General features: G+C 43.3%; 1 protein-coding gene across 9 annotated transcripts in view; it reads left to right on the top strand.

The window, feature by feature from the left end:
- Positions 1–21,762, top strand: part of birc6 (baculoviral IAP repeat containing 6) — a 179,581-nt gene that overhangs the window by 125,998 nt on the left and 31,821 nt on the right. For all 9 annotated transcript variants that reach the window (XM_028467678.1, XM_028467674.1, XM_028467673.1 and 6 more), the window contains 4 exons: positions 16,488–16,713; positions 17,996–18,141; positions 20,616–20,726; positions 21,063–21,280. In XM_028467678.1, the coding sequence (XP_028323479.1) occupies positions 16,488–16,713; positions 17,996–18,141; positions 20,616–20,726; positions 21,063–21,280 (701 nt within the window). The remainder of the gene's footprint in view (positions 1–16,487; positions 16,714–17,995; positions 18,142–20,615; positions 20,727–21,062; positions 21,281–21,762) is intronic.

Here is a 21,762-nt window from a genome sequence, read left to right as displayed (position 1 = left end):
GAAACACTTGACAGTGTACTTTTCATTGTTTTAATTCCATTGTTTGTTTCAACCTCTGCTTAGATGACACTGAAATACTCACATATACTGAAATACAGTGGGGCAAAAAAGTATTTAGTCAGCCACCAATTGTGTACTCCCACTTTAAAAGATGAATGAGGCCTGTAATTTTTTCATATACCTCAACTATGAGAGACAAAATGAGAAAAAAAAATCACATTGTAGGATTTTTAATGAATAATTGGTAAATCCCTCTGTAAAATAAGTATTTGGTCACCTACAAACAAGCAAGATTTCTGGCTCTCACAAACCTTTAACTTCTTCTTTAAGAGGCCCCTCTGTCCTCCACTTGTTACCTGTATTATTGGCACCTGTTTGAACTCGTTATCAGTATAAAAGACACCTGTCCACAACCAGTCGCACTCCAAACTCCATTATGGCCAAGACCAAAGAGCTGTTAAAGGACACCAGAAACAAAATTGTAGACCTGCACCAGCCTGGGAAGATTGAATTTGCAATTGGTAATCAGCTTGGTGTGAAGAAATCAACTGTGGGAGCAATTATTAGAAAATGGAAGACATACAAGACCACTGATTATCTCCCTCGATCTGGGGCTGCACGCAAGATCTCACCCATGGGGTCAAAATGATCACAAGAACGGTGAGCAAAAATCCAAGAACCACATGGGAGGACCTAGTGAATGACCTGCAGAGAGCTGGGACCAAAGTAACAAAGGCTACCATCAGTAACACACTACGCCACCAGAGACTCAAATCCTGCAGTGCCCGACGTGTCCCCCTGCTTAAGCCAGTACATGTCCTGGCCCATCTGAAGTTTGCTAGAGAGCATTTGGATGATCCAGAAGAGGATTGGGCGAATGTCATATGGTCAGATGAAACCAAAATAGAACTTTTTGGTAAAAACTCAAGTCGTCGTGTTTGGAGGAGAAAGAACACCATATCTACTGTAAAGCATGGGTGTGGTAACATCATGCTTTGGGGCTGTTTCTCTGCAAAAAGACCAGGACAACTGATCCGTGTAAAGGAACGAATGAATGGGGCCATGTATCATGAGATTTTGAGTGAAAACCTCCTTCCATCAGCAAGGGCATTGAAGATGAAATGGGGCTGGGTCTTTCAGCACAACAGTGATACCAAACACACCACCCGGGCAGCGAAGGAGTGGCTTCGTAAGAAGCATTTCAAGGTCCTGGAGTGACCTAGCCAGTTTCCAGATCTCAACTCCATAGAATATTCTTTGGAGGGAGTTGAAAGTCCGTGTTGCCCAGCGACAGCCCCAAAACATCACTGCTCTAGAGGAGATCTGCATGGAGGAATGTGCCAAAAATTCCAGCAACAGTGTGTGAAGACTAACAGAAAATGTCATGGCATGCTCGGTTGGAGAGAGGTTGGAGAGGGCGTTAAGAGAGAGGTCATTTAGGCTAGAGAGGGACCGGAGAGGGTCCCATTCCTCTCTCAAACACTCCCTCTATGTCTGCTTCTTCCCTTGTGTGTTTGCTCCTGTACTCCTTCTGGCTTTTGTCTTGCAGGTCCGTGGGATCCTCAGTGTGGAGTTACAGAGTCTCAGCGGCTCTGTCTCCACCCTCTCCTCTGCACACACCCAACACAGCATAACGTGGATGGCTGTTCATCATAGGAATGAGATCCACACAAGGTTCCTGCTGCTTAACAGAAGGTTTTCCTTGCCGCCATGATGAATTCATGTTGGGTGTGGGATACATATGTATGTGTATATACGTATATATGCATATGTGTGTATCCATAAAATGAAGAGTCCGTCCTTAAGACTGCTCTACTGTAAAGTGCCTTGAGATACCATTGGTTATGATTTGGCGCTATACAAATAAAGATTGATTGATTGATTGATTGATAATGTTGTGTAAAAGCACTTTTAGCCATCACAAGTCCACATATTTTAAAATACAAATGAATATGAAATTGTTAATGACAAGCAGTCTCCAGAGATAGAAATGTCAGTTAATGGAGAGTTTGTCTTCCCTGTCAGACTATAAATGGCATCAGTCCTCATATCTGTGATGCTCCACTCAGCCTGGTTCCAGAATTGCTCTGCTCCTGCCATGTCTTCCAGCCATTTTTTTTATCTCCCTGGTCTGTGGCTATGACTTTGTAATATCGCTTGTTGGTCTTCATCCTTGTCCACTCTGGGCTCTTTCCACCACCCCCATCTCGGATAGACGTTCATGTCAAAGTTTTATGTTGCCAACGCTGCTCCTTTGCAGCGGCTTTTTTTTTATTTTCCACTTTTTTATTTTGAATTTATTTTTGGTGCATTTTACAATGTGGTGTAGATGTACACAAAAACAATCACAAAGAGATCCAGGAATGTGCCAATATTAACCAACATGGCCAAGATAGATTGTATTTCTGTTCCTTCTTGATCTCCAGTGCCCTTACATCATCAAGGTGCCCATGATCCTGTTGCTTACCTAATGTTAAAAAGGGAAGCTTATCTGAAACAAAAAAAAAAAAAACTTTCAAAGAATAATTAAACAGAACAAAAAGAAAGCTACATGCATTATTTCATTTCTAATCACTTAACTGGTGGTAAAATCAAAACAAAGGCAGTGTAGAGCAAGTTTGGAGCTCAGTTTGTACGTGTTTATGACCAGCTTCGAGCTCTGGTTCTACACCATTGTGAGCTCTGTCACCTTTTCCTCTAACTTAGGTTATATGCAGTGTAACTGACAGCAGTTTCATTTTAATGTCAAAATAAGAGATATGTGTTTTACATAAATGACCACCCCAACCTCAGGTCCTTTAACCCCTCTATCTCTATGAAGTAGTTAAAAGCTGTTTTAGGCATCATCTAAAAACAATGTCATTTGCAGTGTTAGTTTTTGAAGGATATACATCCTGTTAACCTGGCAAGAGCCAGATTGATGTGTACCCCTCCCTCTAACTCGAGTTCTCCACAATCTGGGTTCGTGTCAGGTGAATCCTTTCTGAACCAGGGAGGGAGGGACATGAACAGAATGCTTGAAGCTGATTGGGCGAAGTGCCTGTCCACCATAATTTGTTTTAGCCAATCACACGGCAGAGACGCTGCTATGGCTACAACAACAAGGCTCCGCTGGTGAAATCGTATGTCTCGATACAACTTTTTCACTTCCGATAATATACCGATATTGCAGACTTGCGTATCGGCCGATACCGATATTGATCCAATAAGATATCAGCAAGAATCATACATACTTTTATTCCTTATTTTGTAGTGTGGAATGTTAGAAAAGGCTTGATCAAGTGATGTTACTCAAACAGAGAACAATAGTAAGCAACATAGGTATGAGAAAAACTCTCATGCATTTAGGTTGTAAAACCACATTATTCAACATGCTGTTAAGATCTTCAAAGGAAATCGATTACTTTAAGGGCATTGCACATGTGGTGCCTGCGAGTTAGAATGGGAGAAAGGCTGGCTATGATGAATGGTCCCAGTGCCTCTGAGCCACTTTCAGAAAAATTTAAGCTTCTAGGCAACAACACTGTCATTGACATTTTTTATTATGTAATTTCCCTGGTCCCCCAGTCTATAGTGCTAGCTCTCACGTTCAGCAACCCCAAATATTTTCATAGATTAAAATGTGTCCGTTTTCACCTCAAATTCTATTATCACCAGTTTTGCTCCACTGACGGTCTCTGTTTAGGAATCTAGAAATATATTTTAATTTTCTTAACTTGATTTCACTTGCCTTCTCAGCATTCCCATTATTTCATTTCTCCTTTTGTTGATTTTATAATAAAACTGCATTACCTCGATTCCATGGACACCTGATTGTGTCTTGGTCTAATCCAGTAGCTACTAAAAAAGGTTAAAGCAGGCAAGATAATTAATAGGTTTGTTATGAAAGGTGGTATTCCACAGAAGCAGAAAGAACTGTAAAATCTAAGATGTAAAAAATACATCAGACTGCTACTCTGCCTGGATCTGCATGGATCAGGGAAAACACTGCTCTGGCTGGTCTCTAGTCATTACGGGAGGACTGCATTGCATAACCCTGCAGAATGATGGCAGGAGAGAGAACGGCTCCTGATGGTTGTACCAATGAAGGAGCGCATGAGAGAAAGGGAAAGAGGTAATGGAAAAGAAGAGGTGCTCACAGGGAGGGAGGAGATGGCATCGTTCAGTCTTATTTATAGTAGTCTCCTCCTTTCTTTCTTCTGTGGAGGCTGTTGAAAACTTCTGCAGTAACACAGGTTTCACAAGAGGACATACGAAAAATCTGCTTTTGCAGTTTTTTTGATCACATACAGTATGAGGTAACACGAGTGTCCACCGGCACACAAAATGTGAAATAAAACCATCCAGTGGTCTGTGTAAGTCTTAGGACACAGAGGAAATTGCTCCGTTTAAAATGTTCTACATTTGTGATATCACAAGTGAAATCGGGAAAGAAAATACCCTGCACTCTGCTGGTATCTCCACCCATGGACTCCACCTCCAACCTGATGAAAACTTTTGCGAAAGTTTGCCATTGTTTTTCCGCTACAGAAGGAGTGTTGGCTACCTGTAAAACTAAATACAGAACTTGCCTGCTGCCAGTGCCGTGCCTCCACAGTCTACATACTGTAGTGTAAGCACTATTTGTTAATGCGGAGGTGTACTCAGCTCTTGTGGTTCGACGCATTGGCGAACCTGTTTTATCGCCTTGTATTGCTGATCTGTGACGCGATGCGACGCAGCAGTTGGAGAAAACAAATGATTATCACATTAAATGCACTATTCCTGTAGCTAGAAGAGCAGAGGAGGAGAAAGTGACTTAGCAGCTTCACACTCCGGTGAGTTTGAATGACTGCTGCTGCTGTGAGACCCTAAGCACTTAGATGGACTCACTTAGTGTTTTACTGTAATGTGCAGTTTTTTGGCTGAAAACATTGTGTGTGGATAGCAAAAATAAACTCGCTTTGGTGATCACTGATCACCCTGTAAAAGAGCGAGACATGAAGTGAGTGAGCGTCTATAGACACGCCCACTTGTGAATATGCATAAGTAGGCCCCTAAATGGCCCGATTTCAGAACTGCTCAGAAAGTGTTTTTTCAGAGGGCTAAAACTCTAGAAAACAGGCGAGTTTGGGAAATTAAACCTCAAATACTATGTTTTTGGGGTTCTTAGAGCAAATTAAGATGGGTGAAAAATTACACAATATGTCCCCTTTAACAATTAACATGCAAACACATCCAAATAGAAGGTAAATTTAGCCTCAGTGTACAGTGCATCATCAGCTTTTGTTATTTTGGCAGACCTGAGGAGAAGCAGACAAGGAGGAAACAATAAGAGGAGACAGAAGAATAAAGCAAAAATATGGTTGTGTGGAAGACTGAGAGTGGGTCACTGAAAGATGTGGGAGTGCAGACATTTAAATCTCTGCGGGGCAGCTTTGTGTTAAATAAAAGAAGAAAGTACAGGACTTCATACTGATTTAAGGCTAGATAGAAAACAGAATAAAACTAGAACTGCAAGCGGTTATGAAAGGGAGCCAAGCCTTCCCGAGCGACTCGGCCCCCAGGTTTCGCGGAGCCCATGGAAGTACGTCACGAAGGATGACAGGCTTGGGGCGAGTGTCAGGACACAGGCCAACGTGCCATTTGCATTGAACAGGTGGATATGTCATTTTGGAAGCTGAGATTGAAAATGTGCACCAATTATAGCGCCACCTAGTGGCTCACTTTTTGGTAAGGGTGATCTGTGTGCTCTTCTATATATATTCTGTAAATTTCACAGCCCTCAACATAATAAATCAGCTGAAATAAATGTTTGTTGATTTACATGTTATGTTGTAATAAGCCACGCCCACCTTGACCAATCGCAATTAACTTTAAGATATGGCCTCAGGATCAACCCAAGGGCTTACCCACCAAGTTTTGGCAAAAATTGGTCTTGCCATTTAGGAGATATACATTTTCCATATAGTGACCTAAATTATTCAAATTTTGCTCACATGCCAACCAAGGAACTTAGATTTGGTGGTGTTAGCCTTTATTTTGACCGAGATATGCACCAGTTTGTGTTTTTATAGCTGGCTTGAAAACTTTTCTCGTTATTAATTTTCGCGTTTTTGCTCGAGCAAAATTATAGTCTGAACTTTAGATCAGGTCCAACTGAAGACTCTACGTGCCAAGTTTCACGCTGATAGGACAAAACCCCAAGGAGGAGTTCGAAAAAGTAGGTTTTCCAGTTTTTGCAATTTTGCACCAAAAAAACTATAGGCGGAAATGGGCGTGGCCTAGCCCAGCTGATTCAGTGCTATTCAGGGTGTCTGTGGATATGAAGTTTTTGAATATGCGACATACGGTGTGGGAGTTATAGGCCAAAATGCGTTGACCTTTGTTATAGCGCCACCTGCTGGTGGACATGTGAATTTTTATGTCAAAGGTAAGCTGGGGGTTTTGGACCCTCCAAAGAGCATAGCCCTCCCTTGCACGGTTTAGCCTGCAGCAACACTTTTACCCAAAGAAAAATAAAAGGTAACTATAACTATAACTGCAAGCAGTTATGAAAGGGAGCAAAGCCTTCCCACGCGACTCGGCACCCAGGTTTCTCGGAGCACATGGAAGTTCCTCACAAAGGATGATGGCTTGTGGCTAGCATCAGGACACAGGCCAACGTGCCATTTGCTGTGAACAGATGGATATGAAGTTTTGGGAGATGTGATTTAAAATGTGAAATTTACAGGCCAAAATGCGTTTGCACCCATTATAGCGCCACCTAGTGGCGCACATTTTGGTATGGGTGATCTGTGTACTCATATGTACCCTGTAAATTTCACAGCCCTTAACATAATACTTCAGCTGATATAAAGGTTTGTTTATTTATGTTGTGTTGTAATAAGCCACACCCACTTTGACCAATCGCAATTAACTTTGATATACGGCCCCAGGAGCGACCCAAGGTCATGCCCACCAAATTTGGTAAAAATCGATCTTGCCATTTATGAGATAAAAATTTTCCATATTTGCAGCGCCCCCTAGTGGCATAAAATATTGAAATTTTGCTTATACCCTTACAGTCACGTGCAAACCAAGGATCTCAGATTTGGTGTTGTTAGCATTTATTTTGACCGAGATATGCAACAGTTATGCAATTTTATAGCTAGCTAGAAAAATTTACTCAATAATTATTCGTGCATATTTTGAGCCAACAAAATTATTTTATCAACTTTAGATCAGGTCCAACTGAAGACTCTACGTGCTAAGTTTCATGCTGATTAGACAAAACCCCAAGGAGTAATTCGAAAAAGTAGGTTTTTGATATGTAATGACTTACAAAAAGCAATATGCCGTAGGAGTGGGCGTGGCCTATGTCAGAAGATGCGACTCTATATAGGAAACTATAGGATATGAAGTTTTGAAGATTTGAATTAAAATGTGAAAAATAAAGGCCAAAATGTGTTTGCAATTATAGCGCCACCTAGTGGCGCAAATTTTGGTATGGATGGTCTGTGTTGTCTTCTATATCTACCCTGTAAGTTTTACAGCCCTCAACATAATAATTCAGCTGAAATAAATGTTCATTTCTATGTTATGATGTAATAAGCCATGCCTACTTTGACCAATCGCAAATAAATTTGAGTGAAAATGTGGTGAAAATTTGTCTTGCCATTTAAGAAATATAAATATTCGTTATTTGCAGCGCCCCACATACCACACATAGTCACATGCCAACGAGGGACCTCAGATTTGGCGTTGTTAGCATTTATTTTGACCGAGATATGCGCCAGTTTGCATTTTTGTAACCAGCTAGAAAATTTTACTCGATAATAATTTGCGCATATTTTACCCGAACAAAATTATTTTGATCAAGACCAACTGAAGACTCTACGTGCCAAGTTTCACGCTGATTGGACAAAACCCCAAGGAGGAGTTTAAAAAAGTAGTTTTTCCAGTTTTTGTGATTTTGCTCCCACAAAAGTTTCGGCGGAAATGGGCAGGGCCTAGCCCAGGTGATTCAGTGCTTTTCAAGGAATTTGTGGATATGAAGGTTTTAAATGTGCAACAAACAATGTGGGAGTTATGGGCCAAAATGGAAGATGTGGATACTTGTTAATAATTTATGCATATTTTGCCCGAACAATTTTTTTTTTTGAACTTTTGATTAGGTCCACATTAAGTCTCTTCGTTTGTTTTACTCAGCCTATCAAGATAATTCAAAAATTGGTACATAGTTTAAATGGACACTGATGCTTCATTTTGCCGCTGTGATTCGTCGACTCGTGAGGGTTATTGTTTTGTTTCGCTGCGTAGCCAGCTCTCCTGCCCACTCACAATGTCATGTGCTCCACATCATCGCCGATATTTCCTGTAAATAAACTGAGCCGCGAGCCGCTCTTGACTTCCGATGGAAACACTCCTCGTCCGGCCAAAACAATTGCTATAGAATTTGCCTGCCTGGTCATCTCTAGACTATGTTTACGTGTTCACACCGCTCAAACATGGCGGACTATCCAGGCAAATGAATCCTAGAGCATTTTAACCACTCTAAGATTATTCTGCGTGAACGCACCCTCAAAGGCAAGCACAAGGATGCAAAAGTATATCCTCATATACTGGATTGCCAATCACAGAAACTGATTAATTTACTGATGTCCTCTCATGAAATAAATCTTGTTTGATTAGCTTTGCAACAAAAGGTCTTGGTGCAAATACAAAAAAGGGGTGAGCCACACAAGCCAAGCTTTTTGACACAGTTGTTTCTGTCACCCATTATTTTTCAGCTTGGCAAGTATGGCAAGAGACAAATGAACACTTAATTCCTTTTAAAACCAAGGAGTCTTCAAATCAGCATAACACTTAGCTTTGGCACTAGGGATGCCCATGGGTAAGCGAAAACAAAAACCTAAACCGATTTATACTAACGGTTAATTTTTAAAAAATAAGGTACATATGTCAATCAACTCATGGAGGCACATGAACGCAACACATGTGTAACATGAGCGCCCTCCCTAAAGCAAAAAAAACTCGCCAGTTTTCTAGTCTACGACTTACTTCGCACGTAACAACAAACGCAAGTTCCTCGGGCTCGTGTCATGTATGATATGCATCCTGTGTGAGACTCTCAGAGGAAAAGCAAGGAGGAAGGGTGAAGGACGGACCAACATTTGGATGATGGATCCCCGTTTTGTTTTCACTTAATCCCAGCTGACAGTGGCTCAAGCAGAGAATCTGATTAACAGACCAGGCTGACCTTAGAGGATATACTATTCTATTCTCAGTGGAACATTTAAATCTTAATGGTTCTTAATCGTTAATGAGCCCCGGTTATGAAAATAAATAAAAATGTGCATCCCTATTTCAAGGTTCAAGATTTTTTGTTACGATGTTACCATAAAAATTAAATTTGGTCCTCGGGACCAGAATACAAGAAAAGTATGCTGCTGTAGCTATACCAGCCTGTCATTGCCCGATCTCATTACATCTCGAAGGCTAAGCAGTTCTATTTCATCCTTACTGACCGCCAGAAAAGCACTGGATGTTCCATCTCGCATATGCGCAGGTCGAGTAATTATATCAACACAGTCATCTGTGACCCCTGGATGACCCGGAGAGTCTATCTACCAGTGTCATCAAGTGATCTGTTCCTTCTATCTTCTCACGATTGCGGATAACGATAGCAGGTCAGTTGTTTGCTATTCACAGCTTGTCGCTTGTAGCTTCGGAACCGTAAGGTTGGCGCCTCGAGTGTTCTCGTCCGCTAGAAGCTGCGACTCGCTGTTTTCCCTTTAAGTGGGGCTGGGACTTAGTGACCAGTTTACCAGGGGCTGGTTGAGGTGGTTAGTACCGTACACTTTGATGTCATCGGCGGTGTTTTGTCTTGTGATTGTGTGCTGATTCAGACTCGGTAGCTACGCCGCTGTCTCTTTTCAGTGATTAAACGGCTATGGTTAATCTGCTGTGTTGCTATGCTGCTCTGTTAGCATCGTTAGCGGACCTCCCGGCACGTTGCTGCTAAGCGGCGGCCGGTGTTTTGAGTGTGCATGTTGAGCGGCTGCGTTGCATCGCCGCTTTTCTTTCTCTCTCTCTCTCTCACCTGCTAACGGCAGTGTGCACGCTGCGTTTTGTCAGGTGTTGCTCCAGTTAGATTCACTGGGAGCACAGTTTGATCACTCCAGGCCGGTGTGCTCGCTGGCCTGAGTGAAGTTCCTTAATTGAAGCCGCTGCAGCTCGTATATATATATATTTGTATATAATTAATATAATTATTATCATAATTATTATTCATATAATGATCATTTGTATAGTTGTTATTCATATAATAATAATTTGTGTAATTATTTATATAATTTTATTAATAATATTAATTAATATTAAGGAAGAATGGACTGCCATTTGTGTCTCTCCTGCGTGGCCCCCCTTCAGGCAGAGGATGGTCACGATCAGTGTCCTGCTTGCCTGGACATTGACCACCTAAGAGAGGGGTGTCCGGTAATCCGTGCATGAAGTGCAGTTTTATGCCTCATGCACTGTGACTCTCCAGGTTGGCTGAGGCTGAGGGCACAATAGACCTGCCCTCTTCAGGTAGAGCCACTGGCGTTGCTAAGCGTGTCAGCACAGCGTCTGTCGATCCTCCTTGGAAGACAAGGAAGGTTGATGCTCTGGCTAATAAGGTGGATGCTCTCACCACCAAGTTTGCTCAGATTAAGGCCATCTTGCTTAACCTACAGACAAAGCCCAGTGCGCCAGCCTTCGCGGCTAAACCTGTTGCAGGTCCATCCCACCTTCAGGAGGAGGATGCGCTGTCCACGGCAGCGGCATGTACCCTGTTTGGTGACGCTGACTGGGATGGGCATGGGGAGCTTGCATCACAGGCTTCTGATGCTTTTTCAGAGGGTTCTAGTGGGACCTCTTCTCTAGGTTTAGTGTCCAGCCGTGGCACTGTGCAGGCGGCAATGCGCACGGCCTTGGCACGCCTTGGGTTGGATGAAGCCCCGCTCCCTACCCGAATGGTCAAAGCAAACAAGCGATGGCAGGGCTCTGACAGCCATGGCTTGGAACAGCTAGCTCCAGTTGAGCCTGCCATTGCAACCCTGATAGTTTCCCCAGATGAGGCTGTGAGACCGGATGCACGCTGCCCCTGGCCTCAGTGCAGGTTGACTGACGATCTGATGACTCGCAGTTATAACATTGCTACCCGAATGGGACGGTTAAGTAATTCTCTGTCACACCTGATACTGGCTTTGTCGAAAACTTTGCAGGATTTCGGGGGGAGCCTGCAGCTCAGTCTCACAGCGATGCCTCATTGCAGACATTTGCATTTATGACCAGGGAGCTGGGCGGGCTAATGTCGACGATAATGCTGACTCGTCACCAGGTCTGGCTGGTACATTCCCCTCTATCTGAGCCATGTCGCAGAACATTGCGTTCTCTTCCGGGTGTGCCGGCCTGGACCTTTGGCCGAGCGGCATTCCAGGCCTTGGAGCGTAGCGTGCAGGTTGGCCAAGTGAGGCAGCAGTTTGCCAGTTTGCGTCAGGCTCCCCATGCAGGGACATTTGGCAGGAATGGCAGGGACATTTGGCAGGAATGGGTGCAGATAACCCATACCTACGGCCGACTGCTCGTTTGCCTGGGCAGCCCAGAGGATTGCAAGTCACAGTGCCAGGAAATCGGCAACGCCGTGCAGCAACACGTACATCGGCTCAGGGGCTGGTCGTCGGACTCTTTTCCCAAAAGCAGCTTCTCTGCTGGGAAGAGCAGACCACAGTCCCTTGGGTAGTGTCCACGCTATCCAGAGGTTACACATTACAGTTCCGACGCTGGCCCCCTACATTCAGCGGGATCAAACGCACTGTGGTCAAAGATCCCGTAAAATCCCTTGTGCTACGTCACGAGGTAGTCACCCTTCCGGGGAAGGGTGCCATCGAGCTTGTGGAACCAGAGGCTTGCCTCAGTGGGTTTTACTCCACTTATTTTCTTGTGCCCAAAAAAGAGGGCGGATTTCACCCGATCCTGGACTTGAAGGGGTTGAACCGGTTTCTCAAAGTTCTCCCCTTCCATATGCTGCGTGTAGCAGATGTCCTTCGGATTGTCTCAGCAGGAGACTGGTTAGTGACGGATCTGAAAGATGCTTACTTTCATGTTCCCGTTGCCCCTCATCACAGACCATTCCTTTGTTTCATGTTCATGGACAAGGTTTATCAGTTCAGGGTTCTACCATTTGGGCTATCCTTGGCCCCTCGAATATTTACCCGGTGTGTGGCAGCTGCTCTGTCACCGTTACAGGCCAGCAGAGTTTCAATACTCCCCTATCTGGACGACTGGCTCATTATTTCCCCGTCTCGGGAGCAGGTGTTGAGGGACACTGCTGCTCTTCTCAGTCACGTAGGCAATCTAGGCCTCAAGGTGAATTATGCCAAGAACAACATTGTACCCAGCCAGGTGGTGAGGTACTTGGGGCTTGTGCTGGATTCATCAGTAATGCGGGCCTCCCTCTCTCTAGAGCCGAGTCTCCGCCATCCTATGCCTTCTACGGCGTTTCCAGCATGGCGCCCTCCTGCAGTATGGCCTGGTCCTGCGACTCATGGGGATGTTGGCCTCGGCATCCATGGTCGTACCACTGGAGCTTCTAACACTGCGCCCATTTCAGGTTTGGATGAACAGCCTGCATTTAGACACCAGCCGCCACCGGCTCAAGGTGGTCAGGGTAAACTGGGTATCTGCCCAGTGTCTCTTTACCCTCCAACCCTGGACGAGGGAATACTTAATGTCGGGTGTACCCATAGGGAGGGTAGGGAGGGAGAGACGGACGCCTCTCCTATGGGTTGGGGTGCTGTGTGGCAGTCCAGGACTGTCAGGACTGTCAGGAGCCTGTGGAGTGCCCAGTAGAAGCAGCAGCACATAAATGTGTTGGAACTTCAGGCTGTATTCCTGGCGCTCAGGCACTTTCTCCCTGTTCTGAAAGATTGGCATCTTCTCGTCCGGTTAGACTATACCTCAGCTGTGTACCACATCAACCACCAGGGCGACACCAGATCTCTGACGTGTCTGCGGGTGGCACACTGGCTCCTCACATGGGCTTACCCCAACTTCCTGAGCCTCCGGGCAATGCTTGTTCATGGTCTCGAGAACACTGCAGCGGACCTCCTCTCCCGTCAGAAGCCTCCATCCGGGGAGTGGAGACTTCACCCAGAGGTGGTGGCTGTGATATGGGCCACGTTTGGCGGACTCTTTGCCCCGGAGGCAACGACTCACTGCCCTCTATAGTTCTTTCTGAGAGAAGAGACCAGCCCCCTCGGGCGGGACGCCCTGGCGCATACCTGGCCGGACGGCCTACTTTATGCATTTACTCCACTCCCCCTCATATCAGCAACGCTTCACAGGGCTCAGCAGGGTGTTCTCCGGCTGCTTCTGGTTGCCCCATGCTGGCTAGGAAGACCATGGCTCAAACTCCTGTGTGGGACACCGTGACGTCTTCCAAAAAGGAAAGACCTCCTGTCTCAGGGCAACGGACGTATATGGCACTCGAGTCCGGGTCGTCTGAGGCTGTTCTTGTGGCCCCTATAGTTGTGGACCCACTTTTGACATCCTGCGATAGGGCGGTGGCCCACACAAATTTAAACTGTCGAGCACCATCCACCAGGGCGCTTTACGCTAACAGGTGGAGGCTATTTGTGGAGTGGTGTGACTCTCACAACGAGGTGCTGGGGACATGTTCAATGGTGGCAATACTGCGTTTCCTGCAGTCAATTTTTGACAGAAACAGGACTACTGCCACCCTCAGGGTGTATTTGGCTGCTATCTCAGCCAATCGTTCAAAGGTGGATGGCCAGACAGTGGGATCACATTATCTAGTCAAGCAGTTTCTGAAAGGGACTCAGAGACTCAGACCACATCGGGTCTATGGGTCGCCATCATGGGACTTGCTAGTTGTCCTTCAGTCCCTTTCCCAGCTGCCCTTTGACCCGCTGGGACACACTGATTTGAAGTGGCTGTCTCTCAAGATGGCCTTTCTTCTTGCTGTGGCAACGGCAAAATGTGTGGGGGCGCTGCATGCGCTGTCAGTGAGCCAAGCATGTCTTTGCTGGAAAGCTGATGCCTCTGGGGTGAGTCTCAGGCCAAATCCTTTGTTTTTGCCCAAGCGGTTGCCCCTCATCATGTGAAACAGCCTATCGAGTTGGCTGCTTTCAGTCCTCCGGGCTCCTCTCGGGGGAATGGCGAACCATCACCACTCTTGTGCCCCGTGCGGGTGCTTAAGGCTTACATGGAGGCGACTGCTAGCCTACGAACGACAGACAGCCTTTTCGTCTGTCATGGAGGCTGTAGAAGGGAGACCGCACTTTCTAAACAGAGACTCTCTCACTGGGTAGTGGAGGTCATTCATTATGCCTATAGTGCACTGAATGTCCCAGTGCCTCAGGGCATAACGTGCCATTCTACTAGAGGCATGGCTGCGTCACGGGCCTCCTTGAGGGGCGTTCCCCTGCAGGACATCTGTTCTGCAGCTACCTGGTCCTCATCATGCACCTTTGGACGTTTCTACAGGGTGAACGTTGCTGGTGTCCAGCCTATGGCAATGACCGTGCTGTCCTCAGCTTCAGGCCTTGAGTAGGTGAGGATTCTTTCGTGACCCTTCTGGTTTAAGTCATCCAGTGCTTTAAGCACCGCCTCTGGCGGTCAATAAGGATAAAAGAAAACGAGAGTTACGTACGTAACTACGGTTCTATGAATCCTGGATGACCGCCAGAGCATCCTGTCACTCAGGATCCTGTGTTCTCGCGAGAAGATTTTGACAGGAACAGATCACCTGATGACACTGGTAGATATAGACTCTCCGGGTCATCCAGGGGTCACAGGTGACTTTGTTGATATAATTACTCGACCTGCGCATGCGCGAGATGGAACATCCAGTGCTTTAAGCACCGCCTCTGGCGGTCATCCAGGATTCATAGAACCGTAGTTACATACGTAACTCTCGGTCTGGGCCTTGGTAGTAGTTGGATGGGAGACCACTGAGAATTCCAGGTGCCACAATGGGGGACAGTCGCTCAAATGGTATGTCATTTTGTTCTTGTGCAAGACACTTCACCCATATTGTCTAGTATGAATGTAGTGTGTGAGTGAGTGTTGGTGGCCGATGGTGCACTACGGCAGCCTCGCTTCCGTCAGTCTGCCCAAGGGTAGCTGTGGCTACAATAGTGGCTTACCACCAGTAAGTGTGGAGTGAAAGAATATTGCCTTGATTCTGTAAGGCGCTTTGAGTGTCTATGATAAAACGCTATATGAAATCCAATGCATTATTATTATTATTACTCCTGTATTAGCCTCTCTGCATTGGCTTCCCATAAAATATAGAATAGAATTCAAGATTCTTCTTCTCACTTATAAAGCCCTAAATGGACAGGCACCAGTCTATCTCAAGGAGCTTGTAGTGCCATACAATCCCCCCAGAACACTACGCTCTCAAAATGCTGGACTACTCGTTGTTCCATTCATCTCTAAAAGTAGTATAGGAGGAAGAGCTTTCAGTTATCAGGCCCCACTTCTCTGGAACCATCTACCAACCACGGTTCGGGGGGCAGACACCCTCTCTACCTTTAAGGTTAGGCTCAAAACATTCCTCTTTGATAAAGCTTTTAGTTAGGAACCAGCTCATAGCTCATAATTAAGATGCAATAGGCATAGACTGCCGGGGGGGGGGGTCTGGCATGCTCGGTTGGAGAGGGCGTTAAGAGAGAGGTCATTTAGGTTAGAGAGGGACTGGAGAGGGTCCCATTCCTCTTTCAAACACTCCCTCTATGTCTGCTTCTTCCCTTGTGTGTTTGCTCCTGTACTCCTTCTGGCTTTTGTCTTGCAGATCCGTGGGATCCTCAGTGTGGAGTTACAGAGACACAGCGGCTCTGTCTCCACCCTTTTCTCTGCACACACCCAACACAGCATAACATGGATGGCTGTTCATCATAGGAATGGGATCCACACAAGGTTCCTGCTGCTTAACAGAAGGTTTTCCTTGCCGCCATGATGAATTCATGTTGGGTGTGGGATACATATGTATGTGTATATACGTATATATGCATATGTGTGTATCCATAAAATGAAGAGTCCGTCCTTAAGACTGCTCTACTGTAAAGTGCCTTGAGATACCATTGGTTATGATTTGGCGCTATACAAATAAAGATTGATTGATTGATTGATTATTATTATTAAAAGAAATATTAACCTAAATATAGTGCAATATAAACATAATACAATACAAATAAATAATAAAGTACACACAATACTCTCTCCTTAATTAATATTTTCCTGAGTTTATTCATGAATATATATTATATTACATATGTTAAATATATAGAAAATACTTCCACTGATAATCTTCAACAGTTGAATGTGCACTAATAAATTCTTGCCAAAGGCCTCTTGTTGAGGAAGTATTATTTATTTGGTGTTTTGCGGTATTGTTAAGTAGTTCTTTAACTTAAGCATTTGGCAACTTTAACAATTTTTCTCCCATATCTGTGAAGTTCTAGATATGGCGAGACACGTGCCCTTGTATCGAGCACTGCTGGAGTTGCTGAGAGCAATTTCTACCTGTACGTCCCTGGTTCCTTTGCTGCTGCCTTTGTCTGGAGATCATGGACAGAGTGAAGAAGAGGATGAGGATGAAGAAAACTCTGAAGTACAGACATCTGTTGGGATGCTTTTGGCTAAGATGAAGACATGTGTAGACACCTATACCAACCGCCTCAGGTAAGAAGGTCAAACAATCTCACTGATCAGTGATCACTTCTTGATGAATGGCGACACGTAATTTAAAGCACCAACTTGCAGTTCGGAAAAAAGTTTCAAAAAGTATTTGTTTTATTCGTAACTTTTAATGTTTAACATCATATTCAACAAATGTACCTATATGTCAGTCCCTACATCTTGCAGCCTTTGTCATGATTATTGCAGCCAATTTTCAGCCTTTTAAACCTTACCGGGGTAATCAATAGGTGGCCCCGAGCCGCATATTTGCAGACCCCTTCACGTGTATGTTTTGGTTTGGTCAGTGCATGTTAATGTGCTGTCATGTCTAATCCATATGCTTCACAGCAGTTTGGGTGTAATGGATTCCTTTTATTAAACATTTGCAAGTCTTTTAAATTGACCGTGCAGAGACGGTCTCTCGTCCCTGTCTGCCCCGATTTTACACTCAACGAAATCTCGATGCCAACAATGCTGCTGCAGCGTGAACTGTTCCTTACTTTTTTTTTCTTTGAGATAGTGCAGTGGTTCATCCTCTGGTTCAGTTGACAATTAACACTCTCAAAGTTCAAACCTTTGTTGATTTTAAAACATAAACCTGTTTTTAAACATACAGCCTTTCAGAGTCACACTGCTAGGGATCAGACATTGATGCCTAATGCATTCAGAGTCTTTATTGATGATGACATCAGGCCGTCAACACGGACACCGGTCTGTTCACCCATTCAACCATGGAGTAGAAACTCTGTGTGACCACCTAGAGCTGTATGACACGGCCTTTATAACCGGGACCGGACGAGGAAGGATTAGGCATGGAGGAGAATCAGCGAGGAGGTGGTAGTAGCACGTGAAAGTTCTAGTGGTTTATCTTTATGAGAGGAAAAAAAGGAGCACTGCTCCTTGCTTCAGCAGGCAGTGAAACTCACAGAGTTGGATGTCTCGCTAGTGGGCGGTGCTTTGATTCAAACATGCATATGAAGCGAATGGGAACATTTTTTGATTCTGTGACACATGTGGAACATTTTGTGAGGCAGATGTGGTGCCACAGGAGACACATTCAGTGTGAATGCAGCATTAGCCAATCATGACACAGAATACAATGCACGTTCATACGCTGTAAAAAAAATTCATGCAAAATGCACTGTAATAAAAATCTGCGAAACACCGAGGCCACGAATGGTGAACCACATTATAGTGAGGAACAACTGTATATTAAAACTGGGAATATTCTGTGTGTCACAAAAAATAATTTCACATAATACAGCAGGGCTAATATTTGTTTCAGGTCAAAGAGAGATAAGGGTAAAGGTGTGATGAAGACAGACAGCACAGACCCAGAGCCAGAGGGTTTGACACTGCTGGTGCCTGACATCCAGAGGACAGCAGAAATAGTCTACGCTGCAACCACCAGCCTGCGGCAGGCAAACCAAGGTCTGTATGTTTATGGGGATATGATTAATGTTTAACACAGAAGTTCATGGTCTGATGTCTTGACATCATTGATTAGCGTTTGTCCATCAGTGAAACTTAATCAAGATTCACTTTTTTGTAGCACCTTTTAATCCTCTCAAAACATAAAACCCAACACCATTCAACCTTATTAGAATCAAGAGTTTGAAGTTTTGGTGCTGTTAGTGCTTGTCCATGTAAGATAGATAGATAGATAGATAGATAGATAGCTTTTATTGGCATTGTACAAAACAAGTCATACAACAAAATTGTTGCAGCTTGGAATAGTGTTACAATATAAAAAATACAATAACAATAAAATCTTAATAAATTAAAAGCATATAAATATCTATTTACAGTGCAAAGGTACAGCAGTGCAATCAATGTTTATTGTTGTTTATTTCCTTAGTATGTGTTAGAGTTAGGGGGCAAAGGAGGGGAAATTGCATATGTAGGTTCAGAGTGGTGACTGCTTGTGGGAAGAAGCTGTCTCTTAGTCCTGGTTTAGATAGACCTGTAGCACCTACCTGAGGGAAGCAGGTCAAACAGGTGGAAGGCAGGAAGGATGCAGTCCTTAGAGATAGCCTGGGCTCTGCTGAGGCAGCGCGAGTTGTGAACGTCTTTCAGAGATGCACCTCAGCACTTTTCAACAACTCATTAATTTCACAATTTAAATACACAATTTCGACCTTTGCTTTTCTGTTTGCATGTCGTTTGCTATGTATCTAATAAAATTGTTTCTCTAACAGTTGGTTAAATCTACACATTTATACTGTATATATATATAATGCACATGCAGGATGATGTGTAACAATAATCAGTAAAATTAGCTGTAAACACATTTTTAGAACTAAATATAAGGTTATGCTGTGAACAGGAAGAAAGGAAGACGAGCCAGATAATTCTAAACTTTAGAATATAATACAATCATAACTTTTAATTATAAATATGATTCCTCAAAATAACAACCTTTGATATGTTTGTCACACAATATCTATGCTTCCAGTGAATAACTTGCAAATAAAAAAAGTTCACTGATGGTGACATTGAGAGCTCAATGTCACCATCATTTGTAAAGTATTCACTGGAAGCTTCTCTGGTGGCTCTGGTTGTTGTTGTTATTATTGTATGAAGGCAAAATTACTGCAGCCCTCCACATCATTGTTGTCCTGTTAAAGTCTCTTTATACAAAGACTTAAAAACAATCTGAAATTAGTGGTGACTCAAGTCAATCACCTTTATCTTGCATTATAACAATCTGTCCTTCAAACATATCATATAAACCTTCCTTAAGTCTCTAAATTATTGAAACAATGAAAAACATCTCCTATAAAATAAAATTACAGAACATTGAATAATCATTTAATATACATTTCAATAAATAAGTGCATCCCATGGTCCCATGTTGACTCTGAACTTTATTCTGTCTGTTGTCTATGGAAGTCTAGACCAGATGATGGAGACTAAGATCAGCTCATGGTTTTAATGTCCAGGGAGGGGCATGTCCACTCTGCATGGACTTAAAGAAGAAGAAATAAAAAAAGAGTTAAATATTGTCATGTTCATCAAAAGGGAAACTGAAAGTGATGGAGATATGCTCAGATGGACTCACACACACACAAAGTTTAAACAAACACACAAATACTCTGTCCTAAACTGTCGCACACATTAAAAGCATCTATTTACACTTACATTAATGTACACAAAGACTAGCGCCACAAAAGCAGAATGACATTTATTGATCCAGAAATTAAACTGATCTTTACCTTTATAGGCTCAGTTTCCTCCTTTGTTGTTAAATCCATTTGAACCTCCATTCACGGTTGGTTTTTATCAAGAGTCTTTCATTTTCAATAAATTCGCTGCTATTTGGTCTGTTTTAATCTCTCTTTCTTTCTCACTCACTTGGTTCTCTCTCTGTTCCTCGTATGAATTTCGTCAAAACAAAGCGGCATCTTTAATGTTTCCTTTACGTGTGAGTAAAATTACCGCAATGTACCGGCACAGGCTGTAAAGAGCAACTACTTGTCGTTCATAAACTGGTGGAATTTCTTCGATAACGCAAATATGTGCAGAGTTACGGTCCTTTAAATTAACATGATGCGTTCAGGGGCCCTAGGAAATAATCCAGCTGTGAAAAGAGCACGTGTCTGGGTAAATCTGGACTTATAGTTACCCTACGCAACAGAAACTATGAAATTAACAACATGTACTGTCAACAACAATGGGAGGATAAAGTCTCCAAAATATCATCTTGCACCTGTGGAACAACAACTTTTAATTCTTGCGAGGTATTGTTTAAAGTTTAGTACATGCTGAAATAATAGTCATCAATGTCCATCTCTGTGTAGGTTAATAAAGTATTCCAGGGGGGTTTTCAATGGGGTTGTTTTTAGACATGTTTCACTGTTTTCTGTTAAAATCTCCATCTTTTCTCTTTGTTCTCTTTACAAAAGAGAGGAAGCTCGTTGAAACGTCAAAGAAAATGTCCAGCCGGCCCAAGCCCCTGTCTATACTTCGTTCTGTAGAAGAAAAGTATGTAGCTGCTATGAAGAAATTACAGTTTGGTAAGTTATTATCTTCTCTTTCAAGTTTTTGCCTCCATGATACAAGGTATTTTTTTTTTTTCAAAAGACCTGCTCCCCTCGAGTTCATTTTTTTTTCGCCGGTCCACCAATGCTCGGACTCTGACAGGAAATCACATTCCGTCCCACCCTGCTCATCATTTTGTCTTGTCATTCTCCATTTACCCATGTTGTAATTAATTACACTGCTTTAGCTCTCTTCCAATTGATTTTTCGTAGCCACTTGAGCTAAAGTTAAAATAAAAAAGGGAACATTTGGTGTTGAAATCTTTTTTTTAAAGTCGCACCTGTGCTGATTATCCTCTTCTTTCTATTCAGACACATTTGAAATGGTTTCAGAGGATGAAGATGGGAAGTTGATGTTTAAGGTCAACTACCACTACATGTCTCAGGTGAAGAATGCCAGTGACACAAATAGTGCAGCTCGATCTCGTCGCCTTGCCCAGGAAGCAGTCACCCTGTCCACCTCCCTGCCACTATCATCATCTTCAAGTGTCTTTGTCCGCTGTGATGAGGAACGGCTTGACATTATGAAGGTATCATACAATCTAACTATTCTCATAACAGCATACGTTTGAGGGAGCCATAATACTGTCCTTTATAGATGGACAATCAAACAATGCTTCGTAGTCTAGAAGATATTATATTTTTACCTTTTACTTTGTAGTTTTTTCAATGTTTCAATTTTTTTTTTTTTTTTTTAAGCTTTTCCTAAAACATTCATTAAAATAATTTCTCCATTTGTTGCATTTAACAGAGGAACTATAAATAATTATCCTGTAAAAATTTGCATTGTATTGTACAGTGACTTTAGGGCAGGGGTCCGCAACCTTCACTCTCAAAGGAGCCATTTTGCCTCATCTCACTTAAATTAAAGTCTTCCCTGAGCCGAAAAAAATACCTTCTCAATGAAGTTTATTAAATCCTATACAATTATTATATAGAATAGTGTTTGATTTAATTTGATTTATATTGATCATGTAAACTGCACCTTAAAAACAGTTTAGAATAAAATAAA

Source organism: Gouania willdenowi, chromosome 15 (genome assembly GCF_900634775.1).
Source record: "Gouania willdenowi chromosome 15, fGouWil2.1, whole genome shotgun sequence".
Taxonomy (NCBI): Eukaryota; Metazoa; Chordata; class Actinopteri; order Blenniiformes; family Gobiesocidae; genus Gouania; species Gouania willdenowi.
This window is presented reverse-complemented; position numbering and strand designations above follow the sequence as displayed.